Source organism: Mirounga angustirostris, unplaced genomic scaffold (genome assembly GCF_029215605.1).
Source record: "Mirounga angustirostris isolate CCGP_5_RB_7025 unplaced genomic scaffold, mMirAng1.0.hap1 SCAF_4, whole genome shotgun sequence".
In the NCBI taxonomy this organism is placed as follows: Eukaryota; Metazoa; Chordata; class Mammalia; order Carnivora; family Phocidae; genus Mirounga; species Mirounga angustirostris.
Window position 1 is genome coordinate 53,436,782 of NW_026991712.1, and position 23,796 is coordinate 53,460,577.

At 38.3% G+C, this 23,796-nt stretch overlaps 2 protein-coding genes across 4 annotated transcripts in view; both read left to right on the forward strand.

Annotated features, from left to right (window-relative positions):
- TPD52 (tumor protein D52) overlaps positions 1–3,162 on the forward strand; it is a 109,621-nt gene extending 106,459 nt beyond the window's left edge. For both annotated transcript variants that reach the window (XM_045896332.2, XM_045896334.3), the window contains exon 6: positions 412–3,162. In XM_045896332.2, coding sequence (XP_045752288.2) covers positions 412–525 — 114 coding nt within the window. In that variant the 3' untranslated portion in view covers positions 526–3,162. The remainder of the gene's footprint in view (positions 1–411) is intronic.
- A 3,000-nt stretch (positions 3,163–6,162) lies between these two features.
- Positions 6,163–23,796, forward strand: part of MRPS28 (mitochondrial ribosomal protein S28) — a 116,903-nt gene continuing 99,269 nt past the window's right edge. Inside the window, exon 1 of one of the 2 annotated variants that reach the window (XM_064588170.1) lies at positions 6,163–6,444. In XM_064588170.1, coding sequence (XP_064444240.1) covers positions 6,229–6,444 — 216 coding nt within the window. In that variant the 5' untranslated portion in view covers positions 6,163–6,228. The remainder of the gene's footprint in view (positions 6,445–23,796) is intronic. The other variant, XM_045896336.3, reaches the window with a different exon arrangement.

Sequence of the window (23,796 nt, forward strand, 5' to 3'; positions counted from 1 at the left end):
TCCTTTGTCATATTCACTATTTCTTGAATGAGTGTAGCTGAGTGAACAATCTGATGGAATACAAAGTGTTATCCAAATATAAAGAGACTTCGAATAGATATTTTAGAATAATAGGTCTTAGAAAGTTTTTTGGACAGATTTTTCTGGGAAGAACTATGAGCAGATGGGAAAAAAGAGGAGGGGTAGAATCTACCAATCTGAATATTTCCGCAGAGGAGCCCGCACGGTTTTCTTTATTAAACCGCACCAAAAACACTGCAACAGTACTGAATTCTGTACATATATGATCGTCACTGGGCTATTAGGTCCCGGATTGATTTGTTCTTCAAAGTAAAATTTGAGTTACTTTTTTGCAGAGTCAGCTGAGTTTATGTTTCATGATGTCTTGTCCTTTTTGAACTTTTTTTAAAGTCTAAAGTAGGGGGAACCAAGCCGGCTGGCGGGGATTTTGGAGAAGTCTTGAATTCAACTGCAAATGCCAGTGCCCCGGAGCCTCTTCCAGAACAGACGCAGGCGAGCCCATGAGGTCCTTACCTTTGTTCTGCTACCCACTGCCAGATGCTGCAAGCAAGATCCAAGCACATCTTGTCAACATTCGTTGCCGTGAATTTCCACCAGATGTGCTTTTAATTAGCTTTACATATTCATTTGACCAAATAGTTTGTGGGTTGAACAAAATAAAAGTATCTTCACTTCTGTTCCTGGGAAACACCCTTTAATGTGCATTTAAGGGCCCTGATTTAGGAAACACCATTATAAAAAACCACAGGTAATCCCTGGGGATCCTCATTAGAATGATCTCCGAAGCTTCAGGTTATCATAATTGCTTTCCTACTTTACAAAATTGCTCTGGATCTGGGATGCCACTTTGATCTTTGTCTTCAATATGATTTTCTTGTTTCCTTCTTGAACCTCTGTGTATTTGATTGCTAACTAAAATTTTCTTTAAAATTTCCTGAATCCTGGTTATTAAAAGTTTTGGCATAATTTTCTTTACCTCCGAGGGAAGAACGACCAGCTACAAAAAATATTTTTGAATAAGCATTGTTCCGATAGAAGGTATATCTTTTGTGTCTGAAGACAGCAGACTAAATAAATCAGATCTACATCCAATTTGTTAGTTTGGTAAGTGACAACGTGTGAGGTAGTTCAGAGTCCTAGGTAACTTGAGAGTGGAATCCTCACATCCTCGTCACCATTTGTGACAGTAACCATTTCAGTATATTTGTTATTATGCCACTTCTCTTAACTTACTTTTCATGAGACTGAATTTCTAGTTTCAGAGTAAGTTGCAAAATAACATTTTGAATCAGGCATATTGTAATTACCAGCAGGTTGAAATATGAACACTCTCATCACCTGTTCCATTCAAAAGCCTGAACGTTTTTTAGATCTCAGTAGCTGTAAAAATGCTAAGATCAATCACATTAGGGGAGACGTTGCTGTCTTCATTTAATTCATTTAGCACCATTTAAAAATAAGCACACGAAATTGTATGACTAAACTTGAAAAGATTTTACACTAAGGGTTGGTGGTAGGTAACTCCTGAGGATTTAATGCATTAATGAAAATCAACTCATTGTTTTCTACTTATTTGTTTTCATTGTGTTAGAAATTATAAAATGTAGACATTGCCCCCCTACTTTGAAAAAATGGCAGGGCTGAATGAACCAAAGCCTCTAGAAGTATCTGCATGGAGGCCACGGTACTCTCTTCTAATAGCTACTTACTCATCACTATTACCTTTTCATTATTCTGTGTGTGGTTATGGCCTATAATGTTGTATTTGTTATTTATCAAGTTGTGATTGTTTTAGTATTGTTTATGCCAAATGTTAATTGCCAAGCTTGGAGTGACCTGAGGCATTTTTTTTTTTAAAGCATGACTAGATTTAACTTCAGGATAAATTATCTTATGAAAACCAAATTTGAAAAGCCACAAGTGTTGATTGTTATGAGTAACATGCTGCCATTCTTGATTGCTAGAGCTTTTGTTATAGCACTTTAGATGCAACTGAAAATATGCTCTATTAAATGTGAAAAGCCTAATAAATTCTGTCTATCAGTAGTATAGGTCTCAATATTTATTGTGAGACCAATGGTCTGGAAACAGCTTGTATTAAATAATCAACTGGTGTCTATGCAAAAAAAACATTTTTTTTTTTACTATCTGCTTTAAATCACTACTTAATGGTGTCAGACTAACATATAAATTATTTCCTTGAAGAGGCTTTAAGGCAATTGTCCCAGTTGTTGAAGCACTGTCCTGGAGGACTGGATCTGTAAAAATTTGTCTTTTTATAGAAATACTGTGGTTACTCATCATAACTGTTAAATTATTTTTTTCCAACTAGTCTTTCATTTTTTTTTTAATCATCTTTTCATCACATTGTTTCTTGGGTGTCCTGCCCTGTTACTATCTTTCAACTTTGGCTGAGTGAAATATATTCAGATCTCTACTTTATAATGAGAAATGATAGAATAAGGAGTGGAAAATGGGATGGGAGTATGTGAGTATTGGTGATGGTCATGAAAGAAATTGGGAGAATTGCTTTTCCAGATATCTACCTATACTTAATTTTAAATGATTTAATCTTTTGCAAAGCACTCTGCATCTTAAAAGTAGTAGTAAAAAGTAGTGAGAGATTGAATTTAGAAAAACAAACATATGGACTTAGAAGTATTATTCAAAATAGTCTTTGTGGAAGATTCAATATGAATTCACAGATATTTAAGAAATTTGGAACATAGTAATTATTAAAAATACCAGAGAGTTCCTGGTCACTCTATTGAATTTTGTGTTTGACACTGTAAGAAAACAGTAACTTGAGAGTGAAATCTCAGATGTTTAAGTGAACAAGAGGTGTGACAGAAGGAAATAATCCCTAAAATTAATCCCTTTTTACAAAGGATTGTCTTCAATTTATGGAGTTTGTGGAAAATAAAGCAAGAATTCTCATGCTTATGAGGCCAAAGTAATCATTGGAAGAGAGAATTCACTGGATTATTCTTTTAGTAATTCAAACTACTGAAATAGAGAAGAGAAAAAAAACACGTTTAATTTGGAATCACGGTTTCTGGATCTGTTTATCATTAAATGCACACTGTATTTTTTTTTTTTTTTGTATAGTATTTGAAAACAATAAAAATTCTGTAATTTGGGTATGGGTTCTTTTGTATGTATTATGTGTCAAGGAAAGAGGTGAGTCCATTATTACAACTTCTCTCCAGACACTTCATATCCTAGATATGGAAAAACCCCCATTAAGTAGCAATATGGAATTAGTGTATCAAAACTGAAAAAGTTAAATGTTGACTATAAGTGACTGTTTGCTTGATGTATATAGAGGAGATGCTACATAAGGTCCTGTCAACATCATATGTGTTTCTTTATAGCTCTTAAGACTCCGATGAAAAATCAAATTTTTTTGCCCATAGCGAAGAAACATTTGACGATTAATTTGGGACTGTCCCATTGTAAGTGGATTAATTATAGAGACTGTGTTGGGTTAGAGTTAATATAAAATAGTATCACTTTTAAGTAAACCTGCATACCTTATACAGATAATTTCCATATTATTCAGACTCTGAAATCAAAATGAACCAAAATCAGAATGAGTGGAAAGAACTCTTAGTTTATAAGCCTTCAGAGGGCAGGGCCTGCATGTACCTATCACCAGCCAGGATTTCATACTTATATAAATGCTACTTGGTGACTAAATTTCTTGCCAACTCATATACAATTTTGATTACGGAGTAAGGTTGGTTGGTAGTGTGATTCTTTTAATTTGGTGGTCTTCCTTAGCATACAGTAAAAACCTAACACAATTTTGTTGTGGGAATATTTATAAGTGGGTATGATCTTTTGCTTTAACATTCTCCATGTCAACATGCTTTGGTCTTCCTGGTTTCTAGGATCAATTCTCTATTCTTATTTTCCACTTGGACTATTTTCTGATACTCTCTTCTTCCAACTCCTTAAATGTTACTGCCTGTCCCTATTGATCTTGCATACATGATCTCCTTAATGATCTTAGTCATTTCAGCCATAGAGATGAATATCTTTAGAGTAATACTACTATCTCCCCAGTGTATCACTAGTCCTATCCTTTTTTCTAGGTTTTTATGTAAGCTTTAAGATAGGAATTTCTAATCACTTCCTGGTCACCTCCACACAAACATTAATAGCCACTATTTATTAAGCTTTCAGTAAGTGTTGGGCATTTTGACTCATTTCTCTTAAGTCGTTGCTCAAGGTTGTGGCAGTGTAACCATTTTATAAATGAGATTAACAACCCTCACAGGTGGAGCCAGGACTTGAACTATATTCTGTTCACTTTCCTTGCCATCCACCATTACTAATATTTTTACAGAGTGTACTAACAATTTGCAAGCTACAGGGGAAAAAAAGAGGATTGTATTTTTAATAAAACAAGAAGGAAGGTGTAGTGCAAGGAGTAGAGCAGGATCAGAATCCCTAAGGTGCCATCAAGAACTGATGGTTACAGTTGGTGTTCGTATAGGCTAGGACAAAGTGTAGATATCTCCTTGTTGATTTGCCCAGTCCTTTACAGTTCCTCTCATTTCATACTTAAAATGTTCTACCCAAGGGAAAGAACTAAGCATAACTTGAAGTCAGTTGATACAAACTTTTATACATTAAAAACCTCAGGATTTGTCCCACAATGTCCACTGTCATAATCCTCAAGGAATTTATCATTTGGCTAAGGTAGGACATGAATGTATCTATTGAATTTTAGAGCTGGGACTTCAGTAATCCCATTTGTTCTGTAGCTATTGATTTAGTGAAATTTACAAAGCACTTAAAATTTAGCAGGGGGGCTAATGGCTTGGCTTTACAAGTGAGGAAGCCAAATCAACATTAAATTGGTTTGCCTGAGATCAGGATTACAGTCAACTAAAACTAAGGGGTTCATGAAGTCACTGGCCAATGCTCTTTACAAATTTACCACTTTTCCTGAAGGGAAGTATAAGAAGCAATAGCCACAGATAACAAGGCAAAAATGTCTCAGGTAAGACTTCATTAATGGTCAAATGAAATAGCTTAGGTGCCAAGAAAGAACACCCTGGAGTAGAATCTATCTTAAGCCCCCTACTGAATTTGTAACGATTACCCTACAGTTGGCTCGTAGTAATGTATGTGATTCATACAATTATGCACCATTCCAAGGTTAATGCACTTCTAGTTTTCTGTGTACTAACCATGCAATTGATGAGAACATCAGAAAGACACAAAATCTGTAGTCAGATACTATTAAAATAAGGGCTGTGGTCATACATAAAAATTCCTTCCATCAAAGTACTTGCAAATGAACTGTAAAGGGGCTTGCTGTGGATTAATATAAAACTGATAGAAGATCGATGGACAGCTTAGTTTGTGAACATTTTTAAAGTTAGGCTTGGTTTTGAAAGGGTAGGCAAATTCTCGGAATTAACATTGATGAGGAAAAGGGAGAAAATAGTGAGGGTGGGGGTCTCTGGTGGTGTCTTTTTAGGCACATTCCGAAATGTAATTACTTAGAAGGAACTGTAGCTATCTACAGGTGACAAAAACGTCTCAGATTAACTTTTGAACATCAGTGGACCGACCTGAGAAGAGGCGAAAAAAGAAACTTGGAGCCAGGATTTCACACACATTCATTGAACTCCACTGTGGGTCCGGTGTCAGGGATCCAACAGCAAGGAGTTTACAAATTCGGGAGAGCAGACGCAAAACAACATTAAAAGTAAACTATATAGCAATGTTAAGAATGCTAAATGGTACAAAGGAAACCCGGGGACTCCGATAGTGTGTTTGGGGTTCCAGTTCTAAATAAGGTAATCACGGAGAGCCTCATATTTGAGCAGAGACCCGAAAAACTTGCGGCCATCTGGGGTAAAAACCCAGGCGGGGGGCTAGCAGGTGTCGCATTACTAGAATTTGCGGCAGGACAAGGGCCAAGCGATGCTCCGAGGAACGAAATTCCTGCAAGTCAAAAACACTTTCCACGAAAAGCCTCGCAGATCGCTGCCTGTAGGGGACCGCTAGGCACCAACGACTTAATTCACCGATTTCAGCTCAACCATCTCTCCCTACCCCCGTCCCCTGCACCGACTACACCGCACTCCTGGGTCGCCAGCGCTCGGCAAGTGGGTGGGCCATCCGTTGCTCCGCCCCGTGGCCTGCGCGCTTGCGGAGAGGTCCAAGGTCAGAGGTTGCGGAGCCGTCATGGCGGCGCTGTGTCGGACCCGTGCCGTAACTGCCGAGAGCCACCTCCTGCGAGTGTTTCTCTTCTCTCGGCCCTGTCGAGGCGCGGGCACCGAGAGTAGCTCCGGGAGCGGGAGTTCCGACTCCACAGAGCCTAAAATGGGCCAAGGCGGCTTCGCGAGCGCTTTGGAGCGGCATTCGAAGCTGTGGCGGAAGGCGGAGCTCGGGCAGAAGACGGTGAGCGGCGGGAGCTCGCCAGAGACGCGGTGGACGGGGCTGGGGCTTGAGGGGTGCCCCGGCGTGGTGGGTGGAGTGGGAGTTGGGGCGGAGCCTGGCCTACGGGTGGGGCTAGGATCAGGGGTGTGTCTTGGCCTTGCCGCGGGCTAGTCCGCAGAGAGCTGGTGGTCGGTGTTTTTCTCCATTTGTTGCACTGCTGTGCGGCATTTACGTGCTGGACTTGCTTTGTCCGCACTCCTTTGCGCACACCTTCCTGGGTGAGTGCTGGACGGGAAACCAGCAGGGGGCGCTGCCAGCGAGGCGGTCTAGGGCGACTCCTGGGTCTCAGAGAGGAATTGGACTCTCCCACCGGGGAAGGCTGGGCGCTCTGCCGCCTACTTCTTTATAACACAGAAGTTCCAGCGTGGAGCTTGGTGTCTGGCGTGCAGCGCTTTTTAGAAATATTTGTTAATCCAGTGAATAGGTGAAAGAGAATTACTCTCTCTGAACTTGAGCAAGCGTTTAACCTGTCAGTGCTTCGCTTTCCTTTTCTGGAAATGACAAAAGTTTCACATGTCTCAGGCAACACTTTGTAAAATAGGATACAATAGATAAGTGAAATGGAACAGATAGACATAAATACGAGTCACTTTTTTTATTAGATTCAGCAGACATGAAATTGGATGTCTGGCAATGTTAAATTATATAAAAATAAACACTCTCAATTTCTGTGCTTATTTCTTTGGAGACCAGCCCCCAACAGTTCACAGACTGGTAGTGTCCTGGATTATAGAAAACTACCTGGAATTTAGTAATTGTTAATAGTTATTATTGACAAATTTTTCTAAAATCCAAGGATTAGAAGAAGCCTGCTGTATTAGATTTCTGTTTGCTCCCATAACAAGTTACCACAGATTTAGTGGTTTAAGACAACACAGATTTATTATTTTTAGTGCTGTAGGTGAGAAGTCGATTGATGTCTCACTGGGCTAAAATCAAGGTGTTGGAACGGTTTTGTTCCCCTCTGTATGTTCTGGGTGGGATCGGTTTCTTTGCCTTTCCAGCTTGTAGAGGATGCTTGCATTCCTTGACTTACTGCCCCTCCTTCTATCATTTTCAAAGCCCACAACAGTAGATTGAGTCCTTCTCACAGTTACTAGACTCTTGTGATTACTTTGGACTCACTCAGATAATGCAGGGTAATCTCCCTGTTTGAAGGTTAACTGATTAGCAACCTTAATTCCATCTGCAATTTGATTTTCCTTTGCTGTGGAAGGTAACATAATCACAAATTTCAGGGATTAGGATGTGGACATATTGCAGGGGGGGGGGGGAAGCATTTTTGTCTATCATACCTGGAGAAGTCATAAAGTCCTAAAAGGATGCCGGTGACTGACCTGAAACGGACTAATGGATGGATTTAAATCCATCCTTGGTGGATGGCTTTGAGGATTAAGTGCGGTAAAGTAGGGAAAGTATAAATATAATTCACATTTCCCTTCCCCAAAATATTTTTATAGGTAAGGGATTTCTTATTTCTCATCTTCCAGCATTTCTCACTTACACCCCTTCCTGCATGTCTTATCACCACATTCCAAACGCATTCAGAAACTACCAGCAAATAATTCTCATCTGCTGAGTTAATTGTGGCAAGTGTGAAATTATAACATCACAGGTAGAGTGTTTGAAACGCCATGTGGTGATCATACTTGGGGGTTTCACATGGTAAGCAATGTTTGTTTACTGAAGGAAACAACCAAGGTATTTGAGCCTGATCAGGATTCCATTGCCTTCCTTTCTCTTTGGTTTTTCCAAGAGGAGGCTGGAGTGTTTCTTGGAAGTCCCAGCACATCTATTAAAATTGTTCAGTCCAGCTCAGGCTGAAGAGAGTCTCTCTGAGCAGTTGTTCTCTGCCTAACACAGTTTAGAAAACATTATTCTACTAGATGGAGGTTAAATGTTTGATTCTGGGGTGCCTATGTGGTTCAGTCGGTTAAGTGTCCCGACTCTTGATCTCAGCTCAGGTCATGATCTCAGAGTGAGTTTGAGCCCCAAGCTGGGCTCCACGATGGGCGTGGAGCCTATTTTTAAAAAAATGTGGTTGTGACATGTGGTTCACATATTATTCAAAATTTTTCAATATTTCCGTTTAATGGAAGGAAGGAAAATTCCCTGGAGAGGAGGGTATCAGGAGGCTGGGTTGTAGTCTCCATTCTAAGAGCTCTTAGCTTCCGAACATTTCCAGGTATGTGGATCCCTTTACTCATTGATGCCACTGACTCCCTGATCTAGGTCATTATACACAGTGGACAGAGTTATCTTCCTAAAGTTGGCCTCTGTAATCAGACTGAATGAGGTGCTCTTTTTGCTTTGCTTGAGAATCTTGTAAGCCCTCCTTCCCACTGCCTACAAGATTAAATACACATCTCTCCATCATCAGCCTGCTGCCATTCAGGACCCAGTCCAGTGCAGAGATTATAGAGTTTAGGTTCCGTTTCAGAAGGCCAGGATTCAGAGACTGGTGCAGCGATCTTACTAGTTAACTTTGGGCAAGTTACTTAGCCTGTCTTAGTTGGCTTTCTTATCTCAAAGTGGGCATAATACTCTAACTGGGGTTATGGTGGAGTTTGCATGAAATAATACATTTGAAATGCTCTCAGTCCAGTGACTGCTGCAGAGTAAGCTTTAACTTAGTACATTTTAGCTTTGTGTGGCCTCAGCCATTTCTCCTCCAACCTCCTGCCTTCTGAGAATAGTTTCACAGAGAGAGATGCTTCCAGGGTTGCATAGTTCTTTGAATGAAATCCACTGCTTTCCTAAATAATTAATAATAATTAAACTTTAATTAAAAAAATATACACATGCCATTCTGTTTAATCCTAATTTAAGGTCATTTGTAATCATTAGTATGTTAGCTTGTGGTTTCAGAGAAACGTGTGCATACTTCAGAATAAAGCTTTTCCTGGCTTTTTTCCCCACTAGAATATAAATTTCAGAGGATAGAAACCTGGTTTGTCTTGTTCTGTTATATCCCCAGCACCTAGCACAGTGCTTGACGTAATAAATGGGCACTAATAAATGTTTGCCAAATGGGTGAATGAATGAATAGTACACATAGTGCATATTGGAACTTCATTATCCTGGGCTGTCTTTGTTTGTTTTCCTTCTAAATTTTTATTTAAATTCTAGTTAGTTAGCATGTTGCTTTCAGGAGTAGAATTTAGTGATTCATCACTTAAATCATAACAAGTGCCTTCCTTAATACCCATCACCCATTTTACCCATTCCCCACTCACCTCCCTATATCAACCCTCAGTTCTCTATTGTCAAGAGTCTGTTAGGATTTGCCTTCCCCTCTCTCCTCTTTTTTTCTTTCCTTCCCACATGTTCATCTGTTTTGTTGCCTAAATTCCACATATGAGTGAAATCATGGTATTTGTTTTTCTCTGACTGACTGACTTCGCTTAGCACAATACGCTCTGGCTCCATCCATGTCCTTGCAAATGGCAAGATTTCATTGTTTTTGAGTGCTGAGTAATATTCCATTGTATACATACACCACATCTTCTTTATCCATTCATCAGTCTATGGATTCGGGCTCTTTCAATGGCTTGGTTATCATTGATAATGCTGTTACAAACATCGAGGTGCATGTACCCCTTCCAATCTGTATTTTTGTATCCTTTGGGTAAAGACCTAGTAGTGCAATTGCTAGATCATAGGGTAGTTCTATTTTTAAGTTTTTGAGGGACCTCCGTTCTGTTTTCCAGAGTGGCTGCACCAGTTTGCATCCCCACTAACAGTGTAGGAGGGTTCCTTTTTCTCTACATCCTCGCCAACATTTGTTGTTTCCTGTGTTATTAATTTTGCTGTGTTGTCTTTGAGTTGAGATCTGTGTGTTATTGCTCAAAAACAGTTGTATAGCTAAGAATAGTAGGGGTTTCAGCATATCAGTTAGGTGTGCTTATCCAGAATAATAATTGAGCAAAACAATTTTAAGGGTGATGAAACTGAAAATACCACATTAGTTTTAATTTTAGTGCTATTGGGAGTTTTTAGTGCTTTTCTGACATATTTATGATGATGAATATGAGCAGTTGTGAGGTGTTGAAAGAGATTCAACTTTGTGAAGTTAGTGGGGATGCTCACTTTTTGAAGTTTCTGGATCCAGTTAATTGGAGAGTACCCTTAGTTTGCAAGATGAATCAAGTTCACTGTTGTCATATGGTCAAAATTTTTGAAAAAGTATAAAAATATTTGCTTACTTTAAAAAGGAAATTCAAATAGCATTGAAGATTATAATGGGAAAGGTAAAAGCCCCCCCTTTTCTTTTCCTTGCTTTCCAGGCTGGAGAATGTGTTTGTTTGATTTGGTTTTGGTTTTGGTTTGGTTTGGTTTGGTTTGGAGTTGTTACACAAAAGAAACTTTATGTGCAGCAAATAAGGAGATCATAGGGAATAACTTGAGAGTGTATTTTTTGTTGGTGGTAGTGGTGATGGTTATTTTTTGTTTTTTGAGAGAGAGAGAGAGAGAGAGAAAACAGGGGAGGGGTAAAGGGAGAGGGAGAGAGAATTTAAGCAGGCTTTGCCCAGTGCGGAGCCCAACATGGGGCAAGATCTCATGACCCAGAGATCATGACCTGAGCCAAAATCAAGAGTTGGACACTTAACTGACTGAGCCACCCAGGTGCCCCTAAAGATTTGATTTGTTTTGATATGATTTTTAAAGATTTTATTTATTTGAGACAGAGAAATGAGCAGAGGGAGGGGCAGAGGAAGGGGGAGAAGCAGACTCCCTGCTGAGCTCAGATCCTGCCATGGGGCTCTGTCCCAGGGTCCTGAGATCATGACCTGAGCCAAAGTCAGACACTTAACCAAATGAGCCACCCAGGCGTGCCTGAAAGATTTTATTTTTAAGTAATCTCTACACCCAAACACAAATTGGTTGGTACTGTTTTGAATTATATTATTACTGTTTAAGTGTGTAAGCTCTGGATTCAGATAGTCTCAGTTTGAATCCTGGTTCTTCTGTCATTTACTAGCTGTGTTTTCTTGGGAAATTACTTAATATCTATATATCTTTGTTTCCTTTTTTGTAAAAATTCTTTGTCATGAAGTTATGAGATTAAATGAATTTATTATTTAAACACTTAGCACAAGTGCCTGATGCTTAATAAGCACTCAGTATAGTTTAGTTGCTGCTGCTGAAAATTGCTGTTTTCAGGTTAAATATAACTTTGAATATTTTTCCTTATTGCATATGTGTAATGTGTATATACCTCATTGAAAAAAAATTGCTTGGTATTCCACGGTATGGGTGTAGCATAATTTATTTAACCAGGCCTTCATTAATGAACTTTAGGTTGTTTTCTGTTTTGTTCTTTTTTTTTTTTTTTCTTTTTTTTAATACAGACAGTGCTACAGTGAGCATTTATTTATTTTTTGCATACTTATGGGATATATGCTGGGTCAAAGTGTATAGATGGTTTGAGTTTTGATAAAGAAAACCTGTTTGTACCACACTCCCACTTGGAGTGCATGACAATGCCTGTTTACTCACCTCTATCCATGTGGGATATTTTTTTTTTTCCTCATGTGGGGTATTTCTTGATATTGAGCCCTCAAAACAAAATACAGAAATTGGGAACTAGGGTTGTTATTCCGAAATTGGGACCTGGGGTTGTTATTCCTCACCACTGATATCAACTTGTGCTTTTTATCAAAATAACTGCAGGTTCACATTTTTTGACTTCATAATAAGTAAATGCTATCAATTTGAACCATAAAATAGACTTATCCTAACAGAATACTACAGTTATGTCATATATATTGGGGTTCTATGTAATTTTCATTTATATATGGTTTCTGCTAAAAAATTTTTCTGTGTGAAAATAAATATTTCGCTGTTGCCCAAACAAATCATCGTTTGTCTTTGCTTTCCCCCCTGGAATTAGCTTCCCTGCCTTCAAATTCCATTATAAAAATCACCTCTTCCATTGGTGTTTATCCTCTCATCAACCAGACGAAACTCCTTTTGAAAGTCCTGGAGCTTTGTTTTATATTCCCTTTATGGTACACACACAACTCTTAAGTTATACTGAAGTCATTTAAGAACTTGTTCTAGCCTGTTTTTTAGATTGTAGTTCCTGGAGATCAGGGATCATTTTTTATTCACCCTTTACATAAGTTAGGATTTGAATATATATTTGTTGATTTATATTGGAATTAAACTTACACAGTTAAAATATCTTGGGTGACCTATTATTAGATTTAACAATATATATGCATAGTCAACAATATAGGTTGAAGTTTTACCCATTGATTTCATTCTTATCCTTAGAGTGCCAACTTCGGTATGTGTATGGGCACCTAAGAAGTAAGTGATACTCAGTAAGAGCTATGCAAGTTATCCTCAAAAGGAATCTTCCCCTGCAGACAGGAATTTTATCAAGGGCAGTTCATCATGAAATACTTATCCTAAGATTTCACTGAAGCTACTAGCTAAAGGGATCTCAAATTTAAATGACCTAAAATGCCATTGTTCGGTATAGGGGTTTGTAGGTGCCATACTCATCCCATGCTCACTTATCCATTTCTGTTTTTCTTTGGTTTATTACCTTTAATTCTGGTTTGTGCAGCTATCTCTTCAATTAGTTTTTTATTTGTTTGGTTTTTGAGGGTAGGGACCAATTCCTTTCATTTTTGTAACCAACATAACACATTCTTATGTATAGAGGACCAGGTAAATGTTTGCTAAGTATATTTTTTTAACTTAGATACTTTTTCTTCTTTTTTTTAAAAGAAGTACTTTAAAAACTCTGATGCTCTTATGTCTGTTAGACAATAGAGATTTGTAGAATCTGTTAAGCCAATTGGAAGCTCTGCAATAGCAGATGACCTATCTTATAGCCACAAGGGGGCGCAATAGTTGAGCAAATATTTGGTTTTCTGCTTTGTGACTAATACTCTATCTTAACGGTAGAGGGTAGCATATGACTTGCAGCTCACTGAAAAATGGTTTTCAAGAGTTTTTGAGACCACACAGTAGAACATTTTATTCTTTTAAGGTAAAGAATAACATTTTACTATTTTAGTTTATTTAGTTATTTATGTATTTGTTTATTTACTATTTAGTTTATTTATGTATAAACTGTTATAAGACAGTTTATAGTTTTATTTTAGCAATATATTACGTTTCATGCAGATTTTTAAAAATGTTATTTTTCACTTTTTCATGAATATTTCTTATTGATATTTTTTATTTCAAGATGCTGGGTATAAATCAGATATTTTTTTCTTTCAGAATATTGGGAAATTCTAAAATATAGCTTATTTAAAGGATTTGTCTTAATATCAAGGAAAAAATGCTTATTTTTAGTGTAAGTTTTAAGCCTACTATATTCATATAGTAGCAATGTTCTGTATTTTATTTAAACTTTTGTTTTCTTCTGTTTTATATTGACAACTTTAAGAATTATACCAATGTTTTAAAAATAATTATGTAAAGGAATGTTGAAAAATATTTATGGTTTTAGCTGTGGGGCCAGCTGGTTTTTACATTATGAAATTCTAGGTGAGTTATCCTGAGTTAGTAAGAAAAATCTTTATTTATTTTTTATTTTTTTTAATTTTTTTTAAAGATTTTATTTATTTATTCATGAGAGACAGAGAGAGAGAGGCAGAGGGAGAAGCAGGCTCCCAAGGAGCAGAGAGCCCGATGCGGGACTCGATCCCAGGACCCTGGGATCATGACCTGAGCCGAAGGCAGACGCTTAACCATCTGAGCCACCCAGGTGCCCAGTAAGAAAAATCTTTTGAAATGTTTAGTTTCACAGTGGAGTCTAACATTTTCAAAGCATATTTAGAGAAAATTACCAGTTAATATAAAAACAACGGAAGAGTGAATTGAGGTAGGTATAAATGTCTAGGGAAAAGTCAATACCTGTAATATACTTATAATTAATACTATACAGTTCCTAAAAGAAAAGATAAATATATTATATCCTGTATGTATTTTGTTTCATGGGTGGTCATATGATCTGATCATACCCTATGAGAATCTTTTATGACTTCCCAAATCAGCATTAACTTTGTGTATCTTTATTAGCTCTCACTTATGCTCAGAAATCTCTATTCTTTTAAGGTGTTTGGGTTTTATTTTTCTTTTAAAGATTATATTAAAATTTGCTCTTTTAATTATATAATAATAATTTTTAAAAATGTTTTAAAGCATTTTTTAAGATTTTTTTTCTCTGTGGGGGCACCTGGGTGGCTCAGTCCTTAAGCGTCTGCCTTCGGCTCAGGTCATGATCTCAGGGTCCTGGGATCAAGTTCCACATCAGGCTCCCTGCTTGGCAGGAAGCCTACTTCTCCCTCTCCCACTCCCCCTGCTTGTGTTCCCTCTCTCACTGTGTCTCTCTCTGTCAAACAAATAAAATCTTTAAAAAAAAAAAATACCTTTTTTCTCTCTTTTTTTTTTTTAAAGTAGTTCCACAGCCAGCGTGGAGCCCAATGTGGGGCTTGAACTCAGGACCCTGAGATCGAGACCTGAGCTGGGATCAAGAGTTGGACACTTAACCGACTGAGCCACCCAGGTGCCTCAAAGAGTTTTTTTATTTTAAGTAATTTCTACACCCAATATGGGGCTGGAACTCACAACCCCAAGATCAGGAGTCACATGCTCTACCAACTGAGCCAGCCCGGCGCCCCTATATTAATAATAATTTTTATAACATGATTATGTTCCCTTAAGTTTATTTTTATCTGTTGGCATTAAATAATAAAGGAAATAAACTATCACAGTTGAGTGGAGCCTGGTTTGTAGGGATTTGGGAATAAAATTAAATAGTTGATTCGTTTGGGTTTTGCCTTGCTTTTTATTTTTTATTTTTTTAAGATTTTATTTATTTGAGAGAGAGAGATAGAGATAGTGAAAGAGAGTATAAGCAGAGAGGAGAGGGAGAAGCAGGCTCCCCGCTAAGCAGGAGCCTGATGTGGGGCTCCATCCCAGGACCCTGGGACCATGACCCAAGCCAAAGGCAGATGCCCAACCAACTGATCCACCCAGGTGCCCCTTGCCTTGCTTTTTAAAGCACTCTGCTCTTGGCCACTGGCAGATGAGTGGTAGACTTCCATTCTTGGAGTCAGCAGTTCAGCAGCTCCTCCTCTTTGGCCAGTTACCCAAATTGAGATAGTTGGGTTCTACCAAAAGAGATACGTATACACAAGCGCACAGAGTATTTATCCCAGAGAGGTGAAAACTCCATATAAAAACCTGTACATAAATGTCTATAGCAGCTTTATTTGTAATAGCCAAAAACTGGAAACAGCCCATATGTTCTTCAGCTGTTGAATGATTAAAGCAAACTCTGGTACATCCATACCATGGAATACTACTTAGAAGTAAAAAGAAACAAACGATTGATACACATAACAACTTAAATGACTCTTAGGGGTGTTATGCTGAGTGAAAAAAGCCAGTTCCAAAGGATTATATAGTGTAAGTCTGTTCATAACATTCTTGAAATGACAAAATTATTGAGATGGAGAAGAGATCAGTGGTTGCTAAGAGTTAGAGATAGGGGTGGAGGTTAGAAGAAAGATGGGGAGGTACAAAAGGGCAACATGAGGGATCCTTGCAGTGACGGAACTGCCTATAATGTGACCGTGGTGGTGAATACATGAGTCTTCACATATGATAAAATTGTGTAGAACTAAATACACATACAAGTAATTGCATATAAAACTGGTAAAATTTGAATACTGTTGGTGGATTGCATCAATTGTCAGTTTCTTGGTTTTGGTATCTTACCTGGTCTTAGATGTTAGCCTTGAGAGAACTGGGTAAAAGAAAGGGATCTCTGTGTATTCTTTCTTTTAATTACATGGGAATTTACAATGATATCAAATATAAAGTTGATTTATTTTTTTTAGAAAAAGGATTATTTCATAGTCTGTCAGGCCCAGCACTGGTAAGACCAGTGAATTCCATAAAGATGAGCCCATTATCACACATCATTTCCTATAAAATGATTTCTTTGGTTAGAAGTGTGGAATACCATGACAATGAATAAAAGATTCTCTTAGTTTATGGTGGCTTTGAAAGAAGTTTTGTGGGTAGAAAGGCAGATCCATATTTAGAGTAAGTGTTTATTCTGGTGATACTACATCACTTTCCTTTCTATATAGAATGGCCTAGTGTAACCTGCTACCAGGTAGCCATCTGATCATTTCAGGGAATGATGCTATATTGGAAGCTTATTTTTGGTCTCTGCTGTTGGCAGATTGGTCATTTAGCAGTGGCTGTAGCCAGATCAGCATGGGTGAGTAGAAGTCAATGTTTCTGAATCCATGCATAACCTCCATTCCACAGAAATTCAGGGACCTGCCACCTTGGTGAAATTTTTCATTGGCTAACAGTCTGGGACGTGTTGAGATACCCCTTCTACCACTAAGACAGAAGCACATCCCTGCTGCTGTAGCAGCTTTGTTCTTGAACCCATTTGTGGGGACAGGAATAGCTGGGGAAAGAGGATGACATCCACAGGACTGGTTATCATTCCCTGATTATTAAGATTCCTTCTTGCTAAAGAAATCATTTACATGTGACTGATTTATTTTCTCACTCTGCCTATTTAGAGAGGTCTATCCACATATCTCTTTCCCAGACCTTGTCTTGTCATCTATTTCTCAATCATGTGCCTTCTAAATCCCTGACCATCCAGCAAAATCATTAGTCACTTTACACAAATTAATATAGACCTGTACCTTAGGCTGTCTTTCCTTCCAGGCAAAGCGATCACGTGCACTGCTCAAAGTTCTGCCCATTGGGAGGCTATTACTGTCCTTCAGGACCACTCTAGCTCTGCATTATGATTCACCTAGTGAGGTCTATCAAAGTCTCCATTCTACATCTTTTTCTGCTACAGATACTTGAAATACTACCACATCTGCCAGGTCATAAAGCCCAAGTGGTAGAGTAGCTTGCTTGGTAGTCTGGACCTGTTGTAGAACTTTGTCTTATTCTGGGCCCCCCTCAAAACAGGCAGCTTTTTGGGTTACTTAAAGAGTTGGAGAAGAATGTCCAAATAAGGTATTTTATTGCCTCCAAAATTCAAAGAGACCTAGTAAGTACTGTGCATTGTTCTTAGTGGAAAAAATGCACATCTCGACATGTCCCAGACCACTGGCCTCCTAGGAATTTCACCAAGGCCCAGCATTTTTGTGAGATTTATTCCCACCCTCTGGAATACATGTATCTAGAGTAGTTGCAACAACAATAAAGTTGCATACTTTATTCCGGGGCCAATAAGTATGTGTAATAGACCAACATGATATCCTGTGGAATGAAATGGCAAAGTCCTTGTCGACCAGTTTATGACACAGAACTGGTGAATTGGTATAACTCTGAGGTATATAGTCTTTACTAGCAGATCTAGAAAAAGAAAGCATTTGTCAGATCAGTTAGCGCATACCAGGTGCTGGGGGATATTTGATTTGCTCCAGCCATGAAACCACATCTGGAACAACAGCTGCAGTGGGACTTACCACTTGATTAAGTTTGTGATAAAAAATTGTCATTATCTAGGATCCATTTGTTTTCTTTAGGGCCACATAGGCAAGTTAAGTGGGGATGTGGTAGAAATCACCACCCTGCATCTTCTAGGTCCTTGGCACTAATCGTTGCAGTGCCTCCAGGAATGTAGTATTGCCTTCAATTTACTTGTTCTGTAGGCAGGGGAAGTTGTAGTATTTTCCACCTCTCCTTTCCTACCTTAATAGCCCTCACTCCACAGATTAAGGAACTAAGGTGGGCATTCTGCCAGTTGCTGAGTAATTCTATTCCCATTATGCATTCTAGAACTGGAGAGATAACCACAGTGAGTTCAGGGGATGGGCCTGAGCTAAAACTCCCATTAATCATGTGACCCCCACCATAAGCCTCTATTCTGACTGGAAGCAAATTGAGTCTGAAGAGTTATGTCAGTTCATGTAATCCTTGGAAAGTGTGATTATTTCTCCTTCCCCAGTGGACACCCTGGTAAATAGTCATCACTCTCTTTAGGAAAGCTAGTACGAAGATTGGCAGTATAAATTTTTAGCTATGCGTTGTGAATTGTGTAAGACTGATGAATCACAGACCTGTACCCCTGAAACAAATAATACATTATATGTTAATAAAAAAAATAAAAAAATTTTTTTTAACTATGTAGCAGGATCGTTCCTCAACGGGACATGATCTTCTCTTCATTCAGAGGACTCAGTGTCTGGGAATTTGTTCAGGTTTGGGAATTTGCTGAGTGGCCGTGACAGTCAGTTGTGGTGATGTAGGCCAGACTTCTGTTCATTAGAACTATAGAGTTTTCCCATCTATTTCATTTCTGGGACACCTTAATCAATCAGCCAACACCAAAAAGCTCTTCAAGTCAGACTGTTCTGATTACTGTTTAGGCGCTCTCGAATAATGATAACCATGCCCATCATATTATTGGCTGGTAAGTGCTGACCTGACTCCTGGAAAACCATGATCTCATTATCTCCACTGAATTCAGAGAGCTGTTATTGGAAGCAGTTCCCACCAATCAGTCCTAATGCGGAGAATAGTCACCACACAACAATTCAGAAAAGCTGGTGCTCCCCTCACCCCTTAGCTTCGGTGAACTGAGTATCTTATAGATCCTGCTAGGGACCAGTAAGGGCTAGGTGAAAAGGTCATAAATGATAAATCCACTTCAACATTCTATTATTTTCTCCAAGCATTTGGATACCTTCCTCTATGGTATACTAAGGAAGTTCTGGTATTTCAACTTCATATAGTGTAGTCTGTCTTTGGGTTCAGGTTTGATTCAGCCAACCAAGTAAACTATTAAAAGCCATGCCTAGCCTCTGAAGCTAACTTATTGTATCTGAATCTCTGCTGAGTAAGCCCATACTAGTAAATTTGGCCCAAGGCAATACTGTCTTCCCTTCATTCTGACTCAGTACCCTTAGGATCCATTCCCCTACAGATTCTTAGTTTATATTGATATAAATTAACAAAATCATGCAGTTCTTTTGGTGTGTACTGTACCTCTTCATGGACTATACTTTGTATCTCACCCCTTGGGGTCTGCTGAGAGTTGAATTTGGTGATAGATCTAGTGCTATCCAATAGAATTTTCTGTAATGATGGAAATCTCCTATACTATCTGGGCTGTTTGCTTATGGCTGTTGAGCATTTGAAATGTGGCTAGTGCAATTTAGGAACTGAATTTTAAATTTTATTTAATTTTAATTAAATTTGAATAGCTACATGTGTCTAGCGAATACCGTATCGAACAGTGCAGGTCTACAAGCAATGAGAAGTGGGAGAGATGGGTGCTTAGGAGGATCAATGAGCCCTTGCAACTACCTCAGGGTAGACCATTGCAGGTAATTCAGGAAAGGGAAGACTAACCTCCTCAGATTGGGATGGAAGGGCTTCTTCTACCAGCAAAGGATACTCGGCAGAGTTTAGGGGCTTAGGGTCTGCAGGTTCTTCAGCATCTGCCCATATTCCCATTCTGATTTTCAGGATTCACCACTACCTTCCTAATCAATGCCCCAATTTTAACACTAGAGAAACTGTGAAATTGGGAACTCAGTTTGCTTTGTCATTCAGCCATCGGCAGAATTAGACTTTGTGGGGTTTTTTTTTAAATCTTGGGCCTGAGGCTAAAGGAGATAAAGATTTCTTTTAGGACAGTTATAGATGCTTTCAGATCCCTTATGTTAACCTTTAGCTGGGAATTTAAAGCCCTGAGGTTATAATTTTCCAGTTCACTTAACAGCACACTTTATACTTTCGTATTTTACCCTAATTGATAGGAGGCAGAAGTTACTTCCCATGACAAAGCCTTGCCTTCTATAGGCACTTGGTTATAGGTGTCTATAGATGTTAATTTAAGAAACTGCTTTGCCAGTGTACCCCATGGACGAACAGTGTCCCTTATTGTGGAAATGGGATCACTAATGCCTTTAGGTTGAATCAAGAGAACCAACCCCAGATAGCTCAGAATTAATTTAGACAACCCTTCTTACAGTTGTATTCCTGTGGAACCATTTTGGTAGTCTCATCTCCTTGAGTTTACAGCCTTACCCCTAGGGACTTTTTGAGTGCCTATTTATGAGCCAATTCCTGTCCTGGGCAGTTCTTCTGGACTTTATTTATTTGTTGTCCCTGTGTTTTTGTTGTGCAGGGTTAGAATAAAAAGTAAAAGTAGATAGCAGTGCATTTTATAGCAGATCCCTGAAAACATGTTTTGACTATTGAGTTTGTTAAACATTGGAACTTGGGTAACAGAAAGGGATGGTGCCATGGATAGGATGAAGATTGATTTCAGAAGGTTCTTTTTAGAATAGTCAGGAAATACATCCATCCTATTTATTTGTCTTCCAGGAACTAAGATAATATATTTATGTAAACTTTTTTAGTAGTAAACAAGACAGATATCTCCTTTTCCATCTTGAAGTATAGCAAAGAAGACAGACATTTAACAATTGATTTTAAATGTGATGACTGTTATTAAAGAAATTGCATAATACTAGAACTAGAAGATGTAATGTTAAGTGAAATAAGTCAGAGAAAGACAAATACCATATGATTTCACTCATATGGAATTTAAGAAACAAAACAAATGAACAAAGAAAAAAGAGACAAAAAACCCCCAAACAAACCCAGACTCTTAAATACAGAGAACAAGCTGGTGGTTGCCAAAAGGGAAGTGGGTGGGGGTGGGGGAAATAGATATGTGGGATTAAGAGTGCACTTACTGTGATGCGCACTGAGTAATGTATAGAATTGTTGAATCATTACATGGTGCACCTGAAACTAATATAGCACTGTATGTTAATTATACTTCAATTAAAAGAAAGAAACTGTATAGTACTGTGTTAATTAGGATCTTAGAAGATGGCATTTAATTCAGTTTTAGAAGTGTCCCATATTCCAGAATGGGTGGAAGTACAGTTCCATTTGTATACCTGCATGCCTTATCTTTTGGTCAGACAACCTCTGTCTTACTAGAAACCTTTAAGGCATCCTTTGCGTCCCAGGTTGTGTCTGTTTCTCCACTTCCCTCCCAGCATCTGTGAGGGTGTGGCTCAAGCTCATCTCAGAGAGAGGGACAGACAGCCACTAACTGATTATCCAGCCTCCTCTTGTAATTCTGTTTCTCCCTATCTAATAGCATAATTATTCTTCTGCTACTATGATATACCTCTATTATAGAGATTTCTAGGCTTTTTTTTTCTTATCATGCCCCTTCACTAAGAAATTGTTGAGCATATGTTCCAATATTTACTAGGAAATTGTCTTCCATTTATAATGTTTATTTATAAAATCCTTTTTACATTTTAGAATATTTAAGAATTCCTATTACTAAAATTTGTAGGTATCCAATCCAATTTTTTTCTTTTACAAATAAGAAGACAAATTTAAGACTTAAATGACTTATTCAAGATTTTTTAGCTATTTAATGGCAGAGTTGGTCATAGAACTGAGGTTTCCTGAGTATTTCTGTTTTTCTGCCGTATGTTTCCTTCAAGTCTTAAAATAATGTTTCTATCTACTTTCCATCTTCTGAAGCAACTTGCATTTAAGAATCACTGTTTAGCCATATTATGTAGTTTTGAATAGCAGGTATGATACTCACAAGTAAAGCGAGGCAGTTGGACTAGTAGTTGATATTTCATGTTTCTTTTGGCACTGATAGCCTCTAATTCCAAGCTATATATTGAATGTCCTCATATGCATGAAAGTTATATATATTTAATATACATTGAAACTTTAAAATAATACATAGACTTTGTTCTAGATTTTCTGTAATAAGTAATATAAAGAAAACTTAGTCCTATCTAGAAATTATTGCAGTTAGCATCTGATATATTTATTTTGAAGAACTTGTATCTTTATATAATATCACAATAATCATGTAAATTTATGTTAGTATGTATATAAATATGTGCAGTTATTTCTTTTTTTTAAAGATTTATTTATTTATTTTGGCAGGGGAGGAAGGGAGCGGAAGGTCAGAGGGAGAGGGAGAGAATCTCAAGCAGACTCTCCACTGAGTGCGGAGCTGACACGGGGCTCGGGTCTCATGACCCTGAGATCATGACCTGACTGAAATCAAGAGTTGGACACTTAACTGACTGAGCCACCCAGGCACCCCTTTGCACCATTATTTTTAACTACCTACCAGATAGCCAGTATTCCCTGAAATTTTATGGGTATCACAACCTATTATGTGCAAAACTAACTTACTCTCTTGCCTTTACTGCACTCCTCTTACACCTCATTTGTGGCTGCTCTTCTGCCTTACTTTCTATAGCCAGTTGGAGATCAAGTCTTTGCTGTACTATTTGGTAAATAGCTCTTTAAAAAAAAAAAAAAAAGATTTTATTTATTTATTTGAGAGAGAGAGAGAGCATGAGAGAGGGGAGGGTTAAAGGGAGAAGCAGACTCCCTGCAGGGAGCCTAGTGCTGGACTCGATCCTGGGACTCCAAGATCATGACCTGAGCCAAAGGCAGTCGTTTAATCAACTGAGCCACCCAGGCGCCCCAGTAAATAGCTCTTTATTCCTTCTGCTATATTTCTATGGCCACTGCTTCAGCGTAAGCCCTTTATGATCTCTGTCCTAGCTAATTGGAGGAGCTTCTCAACAGTTCTCTTTTCATTTTTTCCACTCTCTCTGGTCCATCTTGCATACTGCTGTCAAAGTTTTTTTTTTTAAAAAACAAGGAGCAAGTACCATTACTCCATTAATGACACACCTCTTTTGAATCTGACTCCATTTAGCCTATGGTACAAGACTCTTTACACCTTTGTGAGGGTAGCAGTTGTTTACAGCAACTTTTTGGACTCTAATCTCTGTTGTCATGTTGGTTTAACTCTGTATTTCCCTACCATTTCACATATTTTCACATACAAATCTGAGCCCTGTGACTAATTCTTAAAGGAAGCAGTCAACTCTAAGGTACCTGCTGTAGCTATGATAACTCTGTGGATGAGCTTTATAGAAACATTTTCCGTAACCAGGGTTGGACACTAAGCTCCATGGTATGGCCAGCGGGTGACAGGGTGCCTACTGTCTCCGCTGTCTGTATCAGCGTAAGACGAGCTAAGAATGTTGTCAAAGTGGGTTGAGGGAGTTGGTACAGTTACTGTTTTTAGACATTGACAAGTAAATGAGGAATTCAGAAATGGTTCTAGATTGATTTTTGAAGGAGAGCTTTGTCTGATTACTTGACAAAGCTTCCAAACAGAATAGTAAGTGTACAATTTAAAAGCAAATTCAGGTGTTAATCTAGGGGTCTTATGCTTGTGGTAAAACTGTTTCACTCACTGAAAATACA